Raw genomic sequence first — 16,815 nt, forward strand, 5'->3', positions numbered from 1 at the left:
CCACTTCTTCTTTGCCCTTTTAACAGGTGAGGGTCAAGGACAAGAGACTAGTTGCAGATGCAGCGGCCAGTGCCCCAATCAGTTGGAACAGCGCAGCAAGCGGATCACTAGGGGCCAATCCCTTCCTAGAGTCCACTTGACTGACAGAGCCGCGCACCACAGACGGAGCGCAGAGAGGGAGGTGAATCACGAGGGGGCGGAATTCCAGGGCACTAACCCGGAACCGGTTTGGGACTTGATTCCCATTGTGAGGCCAGGCCTGGGGCGGGCTCTCATCCAGAATGGCAACATCCTTCTAGCCAATGGATGAGCCTTATCAAATGAGCGGCAGCCACGTCAGCCAATGGGTGGCAGGAGATGGGCGGGCGCAGTCAGTGGGCGGGTGATCAAAGAAGCATCTTCTTTCCAACCCCCCCTTGGGGCGACGGTAGGGAGGTGCCGCCGGGGTCGCAGGTGAGCGGTTCTGTGCCTGAGGAGGCGGCCAGGGAAGCGGTGGCTCCGTGACCAGTGGGTGCCTTCGCAGTGGGGAGGGTCCCGGAGGGGTCAGCGGCAAGTGGCCGCAACGCTTGCTGTTGGGTTTGGTCCGAGGGCTGCGGCGTAGCGGGACTGCACGCTCGGGAGAAGCGCCACGCGCGTCTGTCGCCTGACCGGGGAGGCTGGGGAGGGCCCAGGCCACGGAAACAAGATTACAGAAGTTTCTGGGCACTCAGTCGGGACTCTCATTTAATATCCAGAGAGGAAATCTTCCAGGTTGCCCCGACTCCCACCGGGACTCCTACCAGCAGCAACCGCATCATTGTGGCCGAGGCAGGTGCGCGCCCCTGCTCCCCTGGGTGGCTTTCCGGGAGCCCAGTCTAACTTGATTCTTCCCAGGGGCTGTTTTTGGACGGTCCCAAAGGAGGCAGCGGGAGGGAGGTGAAAGATACTTGGATAACCGTCGACTCTGAAGTAAACTTGTTATGTACCTACCACGAGTTTTAGAGGAGAACATCCTTTTTGGCAGGGAAGTGAATCCCCTATAAGAATATAGGGGAGGGGAAAGTCACACTTTAAAGAGAATTGGGGTAGGGGTTGATATTGTAGATTTGTGATGCTTTTCTTCTTGAACTGCTTAGCTAATTTACCCTCAATTTTTTTTGATCCGTAACTTACCGTCTGGTTTTTCTCAGACTTCTTAATTCTGTCTTATCATGAAGTATCTAGGAACTTCATTCTCAAGTTTTAGTGCTTGTAAAAAGTTGCCTGGTTATATTACGCCATTGGCGGTACGTCATCTTCACAAGGATTACGTAAGTGAACTACATCTCATTTCTATTTCCAACCAGTAAAGAACGATTGTGAAATGGGATTTTAGAAAATGGCTGTTCTCTGTGATTGGGCATGGAAGGTTTGTAAGTTTTAGAGACTGCAGCTGTTGAATCCTTTCTGCTATAAGAGTGACGACAGCCAATACAAAAGGGATAGTGTTTGACATCTAAAATGACATATTTTCACATTTTTTGAGGTGTTATATCCCCAGCACCAAAAATAGTGCCTGGCACACAGTAGGAGCTCAATAAGTATTTTTTGAGAAAATTACTGGGGAATGAATGGATGATAGAAACCCCAGGCTTCTGTTACTTGGATACCAACATATAAAGGAGAGGACAGAAAGACAAACATTTCTGGAAATGGCTTTTATCCAGGTAAGCATATCTAGAGAACTTCAGCAACTCCAGATGCATCAATGCTGGCACTTTCTTGCACTTAATCAGAAAATATCAAGGTTTTAGAAGAAGATTTTCACGCAAGCCAAAACTGGATATCTAAGGTGCATCCCAATATCAATTTCAGTCAGGTTAAAAATGTATTAAAGCCCGTTTTATTAAATGAAATAGTTCATCAGTTCAGAATAGGTCAGTTAGGGACAACGGGATACCACTTTGTAAGTTAGAGGTATGGAGTTAGGAATTGTTGGTTAAAAATAGGCCCTGCCAATAGCAACAGCTGCTGCCAAATTTTAAAAATATATTGACTCAGTGGTACTTCAAAAGGACTGCTATTTCTACCATGTACCAATACATTTACAATAGTGCAATTTCTAAATTGATCTCAAATTCTAAGAGCAAAATCTTGTGGTGGATATCTGCATAAATTTGGATTCTCTTGACAACTTCAATTGTTTTTATTATATACTTATATTGATTATATATTTATATGTTACTACAGTGACAGTTGTTCCATATTAATGGTAGCCTGCTTGAATTTCAAAAAAACTTTCACAGATATATTTGTCTCTTTCAGTTCATTTTTTAGCAAAGAATAGGTCTTACTAAGCCAGAGTTTGCTTAGTAAGATTTCTCTCTCACACCATCCTAATTTTCCAGTTTTAATTCCTGATACTTCTTTCTTTTATTTCTGTCCTTCATTAGTCTGTTTTCTAAGACCCAAATCAAATACTGATTCCGACTCAAAACCTTCCTTGATCCCATCAAAGATTTGTCTTTCTTATGAATATCCAGAGTATTTTGTTAGTATTTCTTTATTGTAGTTTTTGTATATTTGCATTATTCATCCAGTGAAGAAATATTTGTTAATTACGTTCAGATACTGTACTGGGCAATGGATAATAGCTGACATTTGTGGGCTTACTATATCGTAGGCATCACAAGCTTCTTAATCGGATTATCTCTTTTAATCTTCAAAGCATCATGAGTATTAGTCTTATTATTTTTCCCAGTTATAGATGAAGAAACGAGTTTAAGAGGTTAAGTAATTTGCTGGAGATCACAGAGCTAGTTAAGTGGTGGAATTGGCATACAACCTTAGGTAGTCTGTATTACAACCTTCAGGTTACAGACTTCATTACAATTTGTTTATGTACTTTTTTATGCATCTATGTTTTACAGGTTTTACTAAGTTGTAAATTATTTGATAGCAGGAATAATATATTCATATCTGATCCCTTATTGTTCCTAATGTAAATCAGTGGTGTAATGAAGCTGATAGTGGAAGCACATAGGGAGGACATCAGACTTAGATGAACGGGAACAGTGAAGAGGTCCCGGAACAGAAGACATTTAAACCGAGTGCTAAAGGATAAGTAGGCATTGGCCTGACGAAAAGGCAGACACCATGGAATTTGGGAAGATGACCGGGGGAAATATATGTGTGATAGTCCAAGGTCAGGGACCATGATGGCTTGAGCTGTGCTGTCCAGTATGGTAGCCAGTAGCCTTACATTACTGAATGTAAAATATCTCAATAATTGTTTATATTGATTACGTTTCAAAATAACATTTTGGATATATTTGGTTAAATAAAATACTCAGTTTTACCTGTTTCTTTTTACTGCTTTAATGTGGCTACTTGGGGATTTAAAATTACATATAGGGCTCTTATATTTCTATTGGACAGCACTGATCTAGAATTTAGAGGGATTTCAAAATGACCGGTATTGTGTTTGTGTGCCACCTACTTGTGAGTACACGTTTGATGGGGAAGGTGGATTGGGAAAGTAGGTTGGGAGTTGGTATTGGAGGTGATGGATAAGACCAGAAAAGGTTCAGATAGGGTTTACAATAGGAAGAGAGGAAGAGCAAGGGGAGTAAACTTACCTCTTAAGTGCAATGGAAAGCCTTGAAAGGTTTTAAACACTCAGTATATATCTGTTGAATGAGACAGTATCCTAATTACTTCATCTAGTAATGCATGTTCCTGATTTATACTCCTAATTCAGTCATACTTTTTCTTAATTAAGTTATGGATAGGTGTCTAAAGACATTCTACTTAGAAGAAAATTTGGTTTTCAAGACAGCCATCCTTTTCTTCTTAAGTCTAAATCATCTAAGCTTGTATTCATTCCTTTGATGTGTTTCCAACAAATAGAAGTGTGAATTGGTCCTTACAACTAGCATATTATTCTTGCATTTGACATAACATTCTCTGAGGCATATTTTTTCATAAATAAACCAGCTTTGTCTGTATTATAAGTCTTTTGTGGCAGATGAGGTCTTTTTTTTAATAATCTCTGAAAGGAAATTTCTTAGCTACACCATTTGCTCTCTGCCTTGCCTTTCTGTACATATTAGAGCAACTCTTAACATTGATTCTGTATTTGGGTGGTTCTCAATCCTGGCTGCAAATGAGAAGCACTTGGAGAGCTTTTAAACTCTGAATTCTTGGCCCTTTTCCAAAGATTGTTTTAATTGGTCAGAGATGGGAACTGGTTATGGGTATTTTTAAAAGCTCTTTAGGTTATTTTGATGTGCTATAGACCTACACTTTTCAGTACATTAGCTACTGAATACATGTTCTATTGAGTTCTTGAAGTGTGGCTAATACAAAAGGAGATGTGTTGTAACTGTAAAGTACACATTGTATTCTAATGACAGCAAAAGAAAACAATGGGAAATTTCTCATTGATAATTTTTATATTATTGCATACTGAAATAATATATTGACTATACAGCATATGGAGTGAAATAAAAGCTGTTAATATTAATGACCTTTTCATTTCATATTTACTTAACTGGGATCACTGGGAAATTTTAAATTACATGTGTAGATTACATTGTATTTCTACTGAACAGTGCCCCTCTAGCCTAGACTGTTACTACTCAAGATGCGGTCCGAGGACATCATTTGTCAAAAATGTAGACTCCCAGTCCCCACTGCAGACCTGAATCAAAATCTGCATTTTAACAGAGTCCCCAGTTGATTCATATACATGGTATAGTTTGAGAGACACAACTCTGGCAACATCTAAATAATTTTTTTCAATTGTATAATTTTTCTTCGTTTCTTATTATTTTTCACTGTGGATTCCAACTTTGGCTCTTCATTTATCCTTTAGAATCATTCATATGCAGGTTATTTCTCTCTTTTCAATAAATTCTCTTTACTTTTTTTATCGCTTAACATTTTCAACAGACATAGCTTTTTAATGTATGTGATGGAATTAGTATGTATTCATGTAATACGTATAATTTGTCCATAAATATTTACATACTATTATAAACATGATTTTTCTGGAAAGAATTTCAAGAAATTACTGATAGTAGTTACATTGGTGGTAGAAACTTTTCACTTCATTGTGAATTTACATTCTTATTTAGATTTTCTGTGTGTATATTTTGCTGTTTTAAAAAAATATGGGACTTTAAATAATGTAGTTCTCTATAATAAAAATTTCTCATAAGTAGATTTTTAATGCAGTGTTGACGACCTCAAAGTAAAATGAAATAAATGTGCTGTGGGCTAAGAAACAGCCATATGACTGAGACAGAAATGACCATGCACATGATCCCCAGATTGGTGGTAGACAGAGTTAATGAACCTGTTGTAGAGCATAGGATGTTCTGTGTCTGCGAATGTTCCTAAGTTGATCTGTGAACATGTATGTACACACACAGACAGATGCATGTCCTTTGCCAATTTTGTTGGCTTGCATCAACTATAGCATCTACATGGGGATTATGGGCTAAGACATCCATACTCTAACATGACATTTATTGCATATATTCCATTATGTGACTTAATAGTTGATTCATCCAGTTCCCTTTTGATAAACATTTCTATTTTTACCATGCTTTTACCTTAAAAATGTGATAGTGATTTTTAAATGGCTCAAAAGGCTATGTAAATGCCCTGAAACATTCTGTGTATTTTGTATCTTTATCACATGTAGGCATTTGATTTGGTGGAATATATCTTTGGCTCTCTGTTCTGTTTTTGAGGACATCAAATGTGCTGATTTTATTGTTTTAATGTCCTTGATAACCTTTTTACGGTTGGTCAATATGCCTGACTAGCAATATAGCCTGTTAACTGAAGATTTTTCTTCAGAATTTTGAATAACCTGTTAACTGTTTCATTGTTTAGTGTAGTTACAGGGTGGACATCTGTTCTTCACTTACAAGCTAACTGCTTCTTGCCTATGTTGACTTGCTTCTGTTTTCTTATAAGCATATGTTTTGTGTGCCTATGGAAACTTCAGTTTTCCTGGCTTACTTTCCTTGAAATAGTTTCTGTTTCTCTTTCTATACCCTTTCCCATCCCTTTATCATTTTCTTGTTTTGGGTTCATATTTTTACCTCCTCCTATTTGTTACGCACAGTGCCAGGTAAGATACTGTTCTTACCTCTCACAGTGAAGATACTGTTTTTAGAGCAGATGGGCTACTGTCTCCTAGGTCCTTAGAGGTGGGGCAAATTGTAGAAGGAAACAGCCAAGTTTTGACCAATAATTCTTTCACTTGTCCTGCAACACAGGCTACTAAGAAGCAGCATATTGGGGCTGGTTTAATGATGTATATAAATCAGTTTGCTTCAGTTTTTTATATTGTGGCTTATAAACATGGTACCTCATGAATATTTTCAGTCACCTCTAGAGGAAAGCTGAATGCTTGCCCACCTTATTGGATAATTTGAATTACATAGGAATGTTACGCCAGAGTATTAATTAAATGTGATCCTCTAAAATTACAAGCGTTCTGGGCTGAGCATGGTGGCTCACACCTGTAATCCTAGCACTTTAGGAGACTAAGGCAGGAGGATCACCTGAGTCAAAGAGTTCAAGACCAGTCTGGACAACATAGCAAGACCTTGTCTATATAAAAACTTTAAAAATTAGTTGTACATGGTGGTACACCTGCCTTGCTACTCAGGAAGCTGAGGCGGGAAGATCATTGGGTCTCAGGAGTTTGAGGGTGCAGTGAACTATGATTGAGCCACTGTACTCCAGTCTGGGGAACAGAGTGAGATCCTATCTCTAAAAATAAAATTGTAAGCATTCTACAGTGTTCACTAAACTGCCTTGGGATCAGATGTTAAAACATTTCACTTTCTTTTATTTATTAGATAATATTTGATACATGCAAAAATAATATAGCTGGAGTGTTCTAATGAAAAGCTCCCTGCCCATTCAAAAAAAAAGTTCTAATTTGACAATTCTGTAGTATTAGTAAGTGCCGTGTTGGCCAATTTTTAGCTCCTAACATGACATGGCTGAATGTGGAGGTGGAAAGTGATGTCCCCAATTGATTTTTGAAAACTCTCATGGGTAAGCTCCACCACACTCCTAATGTAAGTGTATATGTTATGAAGCATAATAATAAAGACCCATGGACCTATCCCTCAACTTAGGAACTAGAACAATTCCAGTATTATTGTGACCTTTCTGTTTCCTTTTGTCAAAGTTATTTAAATATTCTGCCTTTGATGTGGCAAATACGTAATAGTGCTTAATGTGCACCAGGAACTGTTCTCTTTATTTGACTAAGTCCTTTAATCCTTATAGTATTTCTATGAAGTAATGTTATTTTATCATTTTACAAATAAAATTATGCATAGGGAAGTTAAGTAACTGAGGCCACACAGCTCGGAATTGCCAGAGCCAGGACTCTAACCTGGGTGGTCTGACTCCAGAATCTGTGCTCATTACTACACACACTACCTCTTTTGATGTTTCCATTTATAGATAACCTTTGCTTATATTATTTGCTTATATTCTAGAGGATAAAAGGTTTACATTTGACTGTAAGGGGAGTATATCTCTAGGGCAGTATCAAGAGTGCTGCTGTTGATTATACATTCCAGTTTTGTGGATTTCAATTTTATCATTAAATTTCTCTTGAGAAATTTTAAAAGTCTGTAAGTCTACTTTAGAAATAGTTGTCTTGCAGTCTTCTTTTTTTTTGTTTTTGTATACTTTGCCCTTTTATATGGGTATGTGAAATTGACAGCGATTTCTTGAGAGTTCATTTCAGCTGTTTTGAATTTTTAGTTCTCTGACCTCTATTTCAGCAGCAAGTGGCAGTTCAGGAGATGGTTATTCCACATGAGTGATTGGAAACAAAATGTGGTGATGGGCATATTTTGGTAATATTATTAGACACATACAAAGTCAGCTGAACAAAGAATACCGAGAGCTTGAAAAGGAAAAATGCATAAAGGTTTAATGCAATGATGATAAGAAATGTGTTGTTATTAAAGTTTAAAAATAAGGTATTAGCATCCACTTTTCAGTCTAAAAGAGAAAAGATGATAGAAAAGATGGGCGTTTTCTTATTCAATTTAGCCTTGCTTAATTGCTATATTTTTGCCTCAGTAGAAGATGCTGTTTGTATTGTGAATTACAGTAGAACTATTTTTCACACTAATGGAAAGTTTAAATTGGCAGACAGAGTAAGAGAAAAGAAACCATATGTTAAAAGGTAAACTGAGACATGATAACTTTTAACAAGTTTATTTGAGCAAATAGTGATTCTTGAATCAGGCAGCTCCAAACCAGAAGTGGTCTGGGAGCTCTGCAGTGGAAATGCAAGGCAGGAAGGCTTTATAGGACTAACAGAAGTAAAGTAAAGAAAATAGTTGATTGGTTACAGTTATAAGGTTGTCTAAGTTGATCTATCCTGCTGGAAGGTCCCTAGTTACGTAAGTTAGTTGATGGCTTCTGATTGCTTAGTCTTAAGTTTCTTTTTTTTAAAAAATATAAGAATTTACCAAAAATATAGCCCAAGTTAAGTGTTGCATATGTTTGCAAATCCAGCAAAATTAAAGTCACTTATGAGGCCTAACTGGTTTTGTCTGCTCAGGGATTCTTCAGGCCAGGTCTCTGTTCTAATTTACTTTAACAGGAGGTAGAGGAAATGTAACCGATTGAAGCTTTGAGGAACTTTTCTGCCAATATAAAGAATTTTATCTGGACCTTCCACATAGATAAGAATCTCCTTTTGAAAATCTTTTACTAAATGACATCTCAAAACTTACCTTAGCAACACTTTGTTGTTGTTTTTTGAGACAAAGTCTTGCTCTTTTCACCCAGGCTGGAGTGCAGTGGCATGATCTCGGCTCACTGCAGCCTCTGCCTCCTGGGTTTAAGTGATTCTCCTGCCTCAGCCTCCTGAGTAGCTGGGATTATAGGTGTGCACCACGATCCCCAGCTAATTTTTTGTATTTTTAGTAGAGACGGGGTTTCACCATGTTGCCCAGGCTGGTCTTGAACTTCTGAGAGCTCAGGCAGTCCGCCCGTCTCGGCCTCCCAAAGTGCTAGTATTACAGGCATGAGCCACTGCACCTGGCCAGCAACACATTTTTAAGGTTTAGCTACCACAAGCTGCTAATAAAGTTGAAGTAGACGTGACGTGAGGGAACCTGGTTGTAATAAGTCTTGCCATTTAATAGGCTGTGTTGAGGGCAAATTAACCTCTCTGGATCTTGTTTTATAAATAGAAAGGCTGCTATCTCCCATATAATGACATGGTGGAATTTAAATGACAGGACTTGGAACTTCATGGATATTTTGATACTTTTTTTCATATTGACAGGAAAAGTTTAAGGTCAAACAGTGATAGGGCTGGAAGGGATCTTGGTAATGTCATCCCATTTCACATTTTATAGGGGAGGAAAAGTCAGCTCTGTAGCAGTTATCAGTGAGTGAATTTGAAGTCAGACAGCATGGTCTGTGTAAGGTACCCCTTACTCTTTCTGAGCCCTGTTTCCCCTTACATCTTTTAAAATCTCTTTTCCAAGTCAAAATGCTTTTTTGACATCTATCCCACTTCTCCTCAGTTAAATCAATATTAATAAAGCAATATGTACTATACTGTGTGAGACACTGGGACCTTTTTGGTAGATGACCTCATTTTCTGTCGCTATGAGAAAATCGAGTCCCTGACTCACTCAGCATCTGTTCCAGCCTCCTAGTATGCTTTCCAGTAATGCAAAGGCTAGCTAGCACAAAAAACTACACTTCCCCAACCCATTGCGGTGAGGATTGTGGATATGCTTTAGATTCCACCATATGCACTTATGTAAGGCCTGAATTCAAGGTAGGTAAGAGAGTCAGGCATGTGAAGCATCTGTTCTACTAGTGTGGGTCTAGCACAGAGGGTTTCAAAAAGTTATCTTTGAGTTAGAGTTATCTGGAGAGTTTATTGAAACACGGATTGCTAGGTCCCACTTTCAGAGTTCCCGGTCTGGAGAGGAGCCTAAAAAGTTTACATGTCTGACAAGTTTCAGGTATACCTTCTTTGACAGTCTGACAACCTGAGAGTCTGGAAATTGGAGAAACACTGTCTCGTTTCTAGAAGAAGCGCTTACAAGAGAGGATCTTTTCCACTCAAAATCTGTATACAGATATTACCACATGGATATTTTAAAATTTATTTAATAGAGACTCCAAGTATAGATACTTTCCTATATTGTGATCTTCAACTCTATAGTTAAAGCGGCCCAGAAAAATACAAAGTACTGCTGAGAAATTCTCCAAAGAAAGGCACAGAATTAAGAGCCTTAATTAGAAACAAAAACATAGTCCAGCCTGGTTTTGTTTGATGTTAGGGGCTTTTGTTTAGGTGGTTTAAGGGAGGGGAGGATGGGGTGAGGAGTGGAATTACAAGGACAAATCATGCAATGTGCCCCAGTCATTGAAAGGTTTAGGAATCTAAAAAAAAATTTTGGTGATCTTTTCCTTTTATTTTGGTGATCATTTTCTTTTGGTGATCTTTTTTGGTGATCTTTTTACTTACATGATTAATTAGGTGGGATGGCTGGGTAAAATCCTTGCCATTTTTTGGTTACGCCTTTAATTTTGTCATATTCCTATAATACTTTCATTGTTTCAGGAAATTATATTCCAAGTTTAGGGTTTCTATGTTGGTTTATTAACCTTAAAATGAGTTTGAATTTGTGAAGTAGTAAAATGTAGGTAGTTGGCAGTTGACATTTATTTGATCAGATTGCATTGTCTCAAATTGGTTTCTGAGTTTTATTGATTTTGCAGCTCAGCCTTTCAGTTTCCTCTAAAATTATTCTGCAAAGTGTACTTTTTCTTTTAGATATCTCGAACTAATGATTATTTTGGCAAATTGACCCTTTCATTCATTCAAAACATATTCATGGTGTGCTTGCCATGTGCCAGAATCTCTGCTAGTCTCTGGGGAGATGATGGCCAGTGGAAACATCCCTGCCCTTGTGAAACTTGGCAGTGAACTGGGGAAAGGGACAGACTCTGAGCTGTATGTTAGCACAAGTATAAAATTCAGTCTAGGAAAAGTACTGCAAATTTTATGCTGAAGTAATTTGATTTGTCAGGAAAGGCTTCCCTGAGAAATGAATACTTAATCTGCAAGCTAACTGATGAAGAGGAATTAAGTAGACCAAGAAGGGAGTAATCTATTTTCCAGGCAGTTGGAACAGTGTGGACAAAGGCCCTGAACCAAGAAAGAGCTTGACAGGAATTGATGGCTGAAAGATGGCCAGTGCAATTGGAGGAGAGAGGGAGAATTTGTGGGAGAAGGAGCTGAAGCAGTAGGAAGGGAGTCAGGAGTGAATACTGGCAACTGGTTGGGAACCTTTGCAGCACTCCAGTGGGGAGAAGGTTGCAATTTGAACTATGTTGGTACTGGCAAAGATAAAGTACACAATTTTAAGCTGTATTTAGAGGGTTGTTTTTTGTTTCTCTTAAAAATTATATAGTTCATTAGTTTGAAGTATGTTGTAGAAGTTGCAGATTGATTACTTGTACTTTTTTCCTTTTAGGAATTATCCAGACTGCCTCTGCCACTAGATGAATGGAAGACAATGATTTGAATTAAGTGCCAGCAAAGAATTATCCTTGGTTTTTGTGCTTTGCAGCATTCCTCAAATTGTTTTCACATCTTCTCTTATTATAAAACTGCATTGAAGTTAAAATGAAGCAGTTGAAAAGAAAAGGAAAAGCAATTTTAGTGTTCAAGAAACTCAGACCCTTTTGAAAGAAATTACAAAAAGGAAAGAAGTCATTTTTTCCAAACAGCTCAATACAACAATTAACGTGATGAAGCGAATGGCTTGGGAAGAGATTGCACAGTGTGTGAATGCTGTAGGAGAAGGAGAACAGAGGACAGGGACAGAGGTGAAAAGAAGGTACCTTGACTGGCGAGCACTTATGAAGAGAAAGAGGATGAAGGCCAACATTAAGCTGGTCGGTTCGGGATTTCCCCTTCCCTCCTCTGATTTAGATGACTCTCTCACTGAAGAGATAGATGAAAAGATTGGATTCCGAAATGATGCAAATTTTGACTGGCAGAATGTGGCAGATTTCAGGGATGCAGGTGGATCCTTAACTGAGGTCAAGGTGGAAGAGGAAGAAAGGGATCCGCAGAGTCCTGAAGTGAGTATTAGCCTCTATACCCCTTTTAATCTTTTCAATTCTGATGTGGGAGATTATTGTTCAGGAACTGTTAACTCCTTCCCAGATTTTCAAGCTTATTTAAAAATAGTACATAACAAGTCATTCTGCTTTTCTCTTTACATCATTAATACTTTTCTTCCCACCTAAATATAATTACCTAGGTTATGTGTATTACAGACATCAAGTAATTCAGTGTAAATGGTATTCAGAATTCAAATTATTTTACCCAAACAATGCAGAAAGCTTTTAAGAAATATTTAGACAAATTGCCACAAAGTAGCAGTCAATACTGAAAATTGCTTTTCTCTTTGCTCTTAGTTTGAAATTGAGGAGGAGGAAGAAATGTTGTCATCCGTCATACCAGATTCCAGGAGAGAAAATGAACTTCCCGATTTCCCCCACATTGATGAGTTTTTTACCCTTAACTCAACACCATCTAGATCTGCATATGATGAGCCTCATTTGCTTGTAAATATTGAGAAACAGAAACTAGAGTTAGAAAAACGACGACTGGATATTGAGGCTGAAAGACTGCAGGTAGAAAAGGAACGCCTACAAATCGAGAAAGAGAGGCTGCGGCATTTAGACATGGAGCATGAGCGGCTTCAGCTGGAGAAGGAGCGGCTGCAGATTGAAAGAGAGAAGTTAAGGTTACAGATAGTCAATTCAGAGAAACCGTGCTTGGAAAATGAACTTGGTCAAGGAGAAAAATCCATGCTTCAACCACAGGACATAGAAACAGAGAAGTTAAAACTTGAGCGAGAACGCTTGCAACTGGAAAAGGATAGACTGCAGTTTTTGAAATTTGAGTCTGAGAAACTGCAGATTGAAAAGGAACGCTTACAAGTAGAGAAAGACAGACTTCGAATTCAGAAAGAAGGACACTTGCAGTGATTTTTCCAGGCTTCCATTTAGCAAATGTTTGAAAATTGTAGATTTTTCTCATATCAGGTGATATAATGATGGTTGCTGGATTAGCTGTGGTTTCTTTTCTCGTCTATTATCAGTGTTCAGTAGGAAAAAGTTATATGTAGATAACTGTATGCCTAAGTAGTATATAAAAACTGTGCCCTAGCGTAAACAGTATAGCAGAAATATACTGTGCTGGATTCTTTACCTTATAATATTATATAGAGTCTTGTATTATCTGTGTACCCAGAGTTTACAATTATGTCTATATAAAATTCTAGCCCAGAAGTTCTCAGTTGGGGTAGATTTTGGCCTTCAGAAGACCAATTTGGTGATGTCTGGAGACATGTTTGGTTGTCAAAACTGGGGTGGGGAGAAGGTTGCTACTGTGCAGTGCATACCTCCTCAACCCCCACACACACTCAGTAAAGAATTTTCTGACCCAAAATATCATTAGTCCTGAGGTTGAGAAACCCTGTCTTAGCCTAACTGTGTACCTCTATAGCTATGTTTTATAGTTTTAGAATATTAAAACCTCAGATATTTATGTGGGTAGGTACTTAAATGGCCAAAAACTTTAACTCTGAAATGTTACTGTGTAGTATATTGAATATAGGAAGTGATGAAGATTATAGGTATTTTATTCCCATGTTTCCATCTATAAATAGCTTCTCAGATTCAGAAAACAATACAGGGAACATCAGAGATTATCTAAAGTGGGTCACTTTGAAATGAATTCTTTATCTCACTATTAATGCTTTAGAAGCAAGACACAATTTTAAAGCTTTAGTTCCTTTTCTTTCAGTCATTGTCTTAGTTTGGGTACGAAAATTGTCATTTCAGTAACGTACGGAGATCTTATAAGTGGATAGTTGAAGCTAGTAAAAATGATACCAATATAAAAATGGTATTTGTAGTCCATGAGTTTGAACCCAATAACTGATTATTTGACTTTTAAAATAAGTAATAGCAGCCATTTGGGAGTGGGCGGCGGGTGGGGGAAGATGTACTCTGTATCAAATAATTTTGATGATGTTGAAGTAATGATAGTAGCTATGTATTATGGATTGGAGAAGCACTTATTACACTATCTAACTCAGTATGTAGAACAATTCTTGAGAGTTGTATCTGTCGTTATTCCTGAATCTGAAGCCCAGAGAAGTCACACAGAGTAAATGGCTGATCTTTTATGTTGTAGTGTATTCTGTCCTTCCCCCTTCCCTGAGGAACAAAGTATGTATCTTTAGTCTCTTGGATATTTATTCTGAGACCAAGGGCTTGCTTGACCTGATGATTTTCCTTCAGCTCTCTGAAGGTGCGTTTTCCACAATCCAAGTGATTCTGATGCACACTAAAGTTGAGAATCTCTGCACTAGATCACTTTGTGTTTTCTGATTTTCAAGGTTGATATGTAGCTTTAACACAGCTCTTCTGTTGACAGTTATTACCTTGATTCTGCATTTGTTCCTTGTAAGAATGGCTGGAAACTGTATGTTGACATTTGAGGATGGGTATGCAAGGAAAAAATATACTTCTGTTTACTTACTCTGACTTTGAAATAGTGTTATTTTTCTATATCTGAAATAAATGCTTCTACCGTAGAAAGAAATCTGCCTATACCATCTGAGAATTTGTAATTGCAAATGATACTTAGTGCTCTAAGGGTAGAGGTTATCAAGCTTAGAAGAGAGCCCTATCACAGTCAATGAGGACAGAGGCCTAACATTTTGGCTGGACATTGAGCCATGTATGCTGCATACGTTATTTGCTCCTCAAAAGAACCCTTGAGATCTAACTCATGTGATATGGTTTAGCTGTGTCCCCACCCAAATCTCGTCTTGAATTGTAGCTCCCATAATTCCCATGTGTTGTAGGAGGGACCCAGTGGAAGATAATTGAATCATGGGAGCAGTTCCCCCATACTGTTCTCATGGTAGTGAATAAATAAGTCTCACAAGATCTGATGGTTTTATGAGAGGAAACCCCTTTCTCTTGGTTCTCATTTTCTCTCTTGCCTGCTTCCGTGTAAGACATGCCTTTCACCTTCTGCCATGGTTATGAGGCCGCCCCAGCCACGTGGAACTGTGAGTCCATTAAATCTTTTTCTTTATAAATTACCCAGTCTTGGGTGTATCTTTATCAGCAGCGTGAAAGCAGACTAATACATCATGTTATTTCCACCCGTATAACAGCAACAGCAACAAAAAGCCTCATTGATTTAATTAACCATCTTTCTTAAAAATTACATACCAATATTGACCCAAGATTTTAGCATAAGAGCTTTAAAGAAAAGTAGTGAAAGTTTGTAGGTATAGTTATAAGTATTGTAGCTTTGCCATTTGCTATTTGCAAAAGTCATTTAACTTGCTCTTCAGTTTGGTTTCTTCTGTAACCTGGGCATGATACGTACTCTGCCTGTGCTACATAGATTTTGTTTTGTTTTGTTTTGTTTTGTTTTTTAAAGAAAATGGTATCTGTTAAATATATAAACTATAAAATACTACCTAAGTGAAAGATGGTATTAATGTTGGATTTGAGATCCAAGATTTTTTGAGACGGAATTTCACTTTGTCACCCAGGCTAGAATGCAGTGGAGCAATCTTGGCTCACTGCACCTCTGCCTCCCAAATTCAAGCAATTCTCGTGCCTCAGCCTCCTGAGTAGCTGGGACTACAGGCAAGCATCACCACCACCACCATGCCAGGTGAATTTTTGTATTTTTTGTAGAGATAGGATTTCACTGTTTTGACCACGCTGGTCTTGAACTCCTGACCTCAACTGATTCACCCGCCTCTGCCTCCCAAACTTCTGGGATAACAGGTGTGAGCCACCATGTCTGTTCAGCTTTTAATTTCTTAGGCAAAGCATGAAAATAGCTAATAATTATTTTTGGATAGAGCACTCTTAAATGCCTGGAAGTAAGAAACAAAAAAGAAGCATATCTTCTAGGGCTTTGATTGAAGAGCCTTGGATTTCTTAATCCTGCTTTAGGTGCAGATGGGTTGGATTGGTTCATTCCAGTAGGAAACACTGTTGCTGTACTTCTGAGGTGTCAGGCACACTCACAGTGAGTGTATCTGTTAGCTACTGCGGTGTAACAAACTGATCAAAAATTTGATGGCTGGAAACCCCAACCATTTATTTTGCTCAAAATTTTAGAGGAAATGAGGCGCAGCTTAACTGAGTGGGTTTGCTCTTGGCTGGGTTCTCAGTGTCAGCTGCAGGTTGGCTATGTGGTTCAACTTCTGGGGTTAGGTAAATAACAGAAGGGCAGGGCGTGGTAAATGGTGGAGCTAAGCTCTCCCTGTGGTATTTGATCCTGTAGCCATGGTAGCTTGGGCTTGTTCTAATGGAGGTGGCAAGCATAGAGGAGAGAAAGCAGAGGTGTTCAAGGTGGCAAGGCCAAGTCTCAGAACTAGCACTTCGTTATGCTTCTGCCACACCAGATTGGCCAGAACTAATCACAGAGCCAGATCAGAGTCAAGGGGTGGGAAATGGAATCCACCTACTGATAAGAGGAACTGTGAAATTGGGTAAAAATGGGATACAGGGGCTGGGCACAGTGGCTCACGCCTGTAATCCCAGCACTTTCGGAGGCTGAGGTGGGCAGATCATGAGGTCAGGAGTTGGAGACCATCCTGGTTAACATGGTGAAACCCCATCTCTACTAGAAATACAAAAAAAAAAAAAAAAAAAAAAAAAAAAATACCCAGGGGGGGGGGCTCACACCTGTATTTCCAGCTACTCGGG

At 38.6% G+C, this 16,815-nt stretch overlaps 1 protein-coding gene across 3 annotated transcripts; it reads left to right on the forward strand.

The window, feature by feature from the left end:
* Positions 1 to 244: 244 nt before the first annotated feature.
* MSANTD4 (Myb/SANT DNA binding domain containing 4 with coiled-coils) lies at positions 245 to 14,670 on the forward strand. 3 transcript variants are annotated; one of them, XM_017848878.1, is made up of 3 exons: positions 245 to 453; positions 11,523 to 12,135; positions 12,475 to 14,670. In XM_017848878.1, exons 2-3 carry the CDS (start codon positions 11,800 to 11,802, stop codon positions 13,048 to 13,050), a joined length of 912 nt encoding a protein of 303 aa, XP_017704367.1. In that variant the 5' UTR covers positions 245 to 453; positions 11,523 to 11,799; the 3' UTR covers positions 13,051 to 14,670. The 3 variants fall into 3 exon arrangements, with proteins under 3 accessions (XP_017704367.1, XP_017704369.1, XP_017704368.1); XM_017848880.1 differs by having other exon boundaries at positions 360 to 1,685; XM_017848879.1 differs by having other exon boundaries at positions 360 to 811.
* Positions 14,671 to 16,815: the final 2,145 nt, after the last annotated feature.

Source organism: Rhinopithecus bieti, unplaced genomic scaffold (genome assembly GCF_001698545.2).
Source record: "Rhinopithecus bieti isolate Rb0 unplaced genomic scaffold, ASM169854v2 scaffold_30927, whole genome shotgun sequence".
Classification (NCBI taxonomy): domain Eukaryota; kingdom Metazoa; phylum Chordata; class Mammalia; order Primates; family Cercopithecidae; genus Rhinopithecus; species Rhinopithecus bieti.